This window comes from Chaetura pelagica, unplaced genomic scaffold (genome assembly GCF_000747805.2).
Source record: "Chaetura pelagica isolate M959 unplaced genomic scaffold, ChaPel_1.0 scaffold70, whole genome shotgun sequence".
Classification (NCBI taxonomy): domain Eukaryota; kingdom Metazoa; phylum Chordata; class Aves; order Apodiformes; family Apodidae; genus Chaetura; species Chaetura pelagica.
Genome location: NW_009952265.1, coordinates 4,267,638 through 4,271,514, shown reverse-complemented (window position 1 = coordinate 4,271,514; position 3,877 = coordinate 4,267,638). Strand labels below are relative to the sequence as shown.

Below are 3,877 nucleotides of genomic sequence, written 5' to 3'. Positions count from 1 at the left end.
GAGGCTATGGTGATCCATATGGTGGAAGAGGAGGGGGAGGATACCGAAGATATTGAAATACTGTAAATATTAACAGAGTAACTGACAAAATATAGTGGTGGTGTTTACCAGTATCAGGAATTGAGGTATGTTAACTTGGGTTTAGGTTAGAATTAAGTATGACCATATGAATCATTGCATTAGACCAACTGATGTTGTCACTGAATTATTTTAGTTAACTGAACAGAACTTTTATACTAAAATGTGACTGAAGTCCTTGTTTTTCATACTGCTCATATGGTGGGTTTTTATATGTTCTTTTATTTAAGATAAGCCTCAGAAATCTGAATAAAACCCTTTCTAAACAAACAAAAAATACATTATTTAATGTTCAGGCCTCTCTATTGCGTGTTGCATATCCATTCCCCTGCTCCCAAAAGCTGTGTACAAAAAACAGAATAGGCCCAAGAACTGAGTGGAAACACTTGTAAAAGACTCTAGAATACTGCTTTCAGGCTTTTGCTCTTTATGTAGTTTTCATGTAGGATGTAGAAATTAATTTTATTATAAAATGTTAAAATCCTAATGGCTTTGATCAAAATTACTGAATTAAGTTTCTTACTGTTCTACAATTTCACATGAAAGTAGCATTCTGAATTAGTACTCTACAAAAACTAATAAAGTCAAGTTGTTTTGTTTGTTCACTGAAGATCTGAGCATGTACCGTAAACTCAGAATCATGGTGAGTCTGTTTTCATTCTACCTGTTTTCCATTTTATTTCTGTACAAATATTTTAAGATTAGATTGGGCAGAAAACGTCTGCAGCCATCATGTCTGGTAAGAGTTCATTGATACATTCCTTCTGAATAATCCTTGAGACACAAAAGGTTGAGTAAGCTGAGCTTCTTGAGAAAGAACACACGGTTTCTTTATTTTTTTTTCTCCCCTACCTGCTCTGTATTTGGGAATCACCAGCTTCCCAGCTAGTAAGACATCTCATACAGCAGTTATCCTTCCTCAGTTACTTCTGCCAACCAGTTGATCTACTAACCTAAAAGAAGCTGTCTTGTTACAGTATAGGTGCCTTCTGTTTCACAGTGTTACTCTAGGAGTTAGCTTTCATGAATTGTTGCTGGAAGTAGATGTTGACAAGAATTTAATTTAGAGTTGTCAGTTAAAGAAGACAGTTTCTGTTGGGCAGCATCTTTTAAATCTGCTCCCTTGCTGTGAGGCCACTCCTGAGTACAGAGGTGGAAGAGGGGGATGTGTAAACTCATGACAGTATTTGTCAGGGTCAGGTTACTACAGAGAGATTTGAGAAGGCATCTGATAAACCTGGGGGTGTCTGTTTATTGCATAGCACAGTAACCTTGAAGTACCTTAATTATGTGTAGCTATAGACTTACCTGCAGAACTTCAGGGTTTGATTTTGGTTTAATGTTCCAGTTACGAGTCCTTACCATATTTGGTATGCTTTAAAAAGGTTGTTTTGTCTTCAGGAGAACATGCCTCACATCCTGTTTCACAGGCAGCTTTATGCATGAATGTAAAGCTCAGTTCAAAATCAAATTATCTCTTTCAAAAGCCAGTGTCAGATTTAATTTATTAGCACAATCACCAGCCTTTTCATTTGAAATTTTAATCCAGACAAATTTAAGATGTTTCTCTCCTGTTATTTCCTCTCTGATCATAGTCTGCTTGAGAATGCTGCTTGTGATTTGCTAGAGATGGCTTTGCCCATACTTTAGCAGGGGCAAAAAAAAGGGCAGGAGTTTTCCTTTCCTTGAACATGTTAGCCTGAATTCTTGAAATAAAAATAACATCACCCAACTGCTACCAGTATAGTTCCTTTACCAATTTGTTTGTACACTCCCCTCTGGCCCTACACTGCTGTGAGCCTCTGCAGTCATTATGGAGAGGCCCTTACTAGATCATGGGGGACCATAGTACTGGTTTTCTTGCTTTTGAGCTTGGTTTTTGGTTAGTGCTCTGGAATAGCTCACAAATTGATGATATACCAAGGTGAGACTGCTGATCTTGCAGGTGAAGTGTTGGTCAGCAAAGGGATGGAATTTTTAACAACCAAAGTCTTAATATTAGATTCTGTTTGTTCATACCGTTTTCAAACAGCAGTCAAGCATTTTGCTTCACCAAGGAAAATCAAATGGTTTATCTATGCAGAAAGATTTCATCAGCCTTAAGATGTGAAGCTGCACTGGTTTAGCTGAAGTGTTGCAACTGTGGATGTGCCTGGGTACTTTTACACTCATCGGTTTCTAGTAGGCAGGACAGTTCTGAACCGAGTAAACCATCAAGTGAACCAGCTATGTACCCACATGTAATTCTGACTGATTATTTCAATCTAACAGATAATTTTATATGTCAGCCAGATTTATGTAGACCATGTAAAAGATGGTTGGAGATTTTTTTCAATCTGGCCATTTCAGTTTTTTTATGAGTAATTCCAAAATGTGAAGCTAGTCACTGAAAACTGAAGCACCACCACATTTCACAGAGGTATCCTTTTCTGTCCTCTGGAGTCAGAATGTTTGCTTTTCATTTGTCAAAAGATGCAATAATACTGTGAAAATTATTGATTTAAACCTCTTCTCAAATTTTGTATGTGTGTCTTGGAAAAAAGTATTTTCAAAAATTCTGTTGTAATTAAAAGGTTTTCATACAGCTGTTTGTGAGCATTTTTGTGTGTATTCACACCTAGTGAATATCTTACCTGAGTATTGTTTTGTTTGATCAAGAATTGAAAAATAGATTGGGGATTGCTTTCAGGATTTGAGACACTTTTGTTAACAGCTGTAAACACTGAGGAATAAAGTCCTGTATTTGAAGTTACCTGCATCAGTTGCGTAGTGTGATTTGGAGCCACTATCTTGTTCTTCCTATGTTTGTAAGGAGAAGTTACTGCTGGTGATTTACAGTCATGATGAAAGTTACTTACTTTTCATGAAAATGAAAAATAAGTGTTATATTTTTACCAAAATGGAGAAGGCTGTGGATCACTATATAGGAGAATTTCAACAGACAGGGCACATCACAAATAATTCCCTATTACATTGTCTGGAATTACTGAGGAACCTTATCATTGTAGAAGAAAAAAATTATTAGGTCTATATGATCGTTACTTTTGTCTTCATATAAACTAAGGAAATATCTTCCAATTACTTCTGAAGATTTTTTTTATTTCTGTAATTATGGAGTAAAACACAACTTCTTTTGTATGTGCAAGACCATAGAGCAGGTCTGCTCATATAAATAGGAATTCTGTTTTCAGCAGTTAGTCTGCACTCCTTGTCTTCTGCCCTCAGATGTTTGAAGATGACTGAATGAACATTCATTACCCCATATCAAAAACAAAGTGTTTTTGAGGTTGGCTGCAAGCTAAAGAAGAGCATGTTTTTAATGCATTAGCAGACACTGCAGAAGCCGTGTTTAAACCTGACTGTCATGCTGTGAAATCTTTTCAGAATTAGCATTCGTAACAAATGTGAGAGATTTTGCTTTGAAATACTTGGAATAGTGAGTGAAAAAGCGTCGGTCCCACGTCAGCCACTAACAATGTGCAAATCCATAGCTTCCAGGCTTTCTCAGGCAACGTTCCAAGGCTCACAGAAGGTGAAGCTAGGCTAGGGACTTTGGCACCAGGTTATCCCTGCAGAAGTGTCTCAGATGACAGAGTCAAGCAAGATGTATATAGCTTGTTCAAATGTCTTTGAGATTCAAATTCAGACATGAAGTGCAATTTTAATATTTTTTCTATTATAAATATGAAACAAAAATCTTACAATTTATATAAAATCTTTACAGTCTGTACACTTTTTCAATCTTCTCACACAGCATTAAAACAAAAATTTTTTGAGTTGACAGATCAGTTACAACAAC

At 36.4% G+C, this 3,877-nt stretch overlaps 1 protein-coding gene across 1 annotated transcript in view; it reads left to right on the top strand.

Moving 5' to 3' along the window:
- The window catches only part of FAM98B (family with sequence similarity 98, member B), a 17,096-nt gene extending 13,775 nt beyond the window's left edge, over nucleotides 1–3,321 (top strand). Inside the window, exon 9 of the mRNA XM_010007745.1 lies at nucleotides 3,304–3,321. Coding sequence (XP_010006047.1) covers nucleotides 3,304–3,321 — 18 coding nt within the window. The remainder of the gene's footprint in view (nucleotides 1–3,303) is intronic.
- Nucleotides 3,322–3,877: the final 556 nt, after the last annotated feature.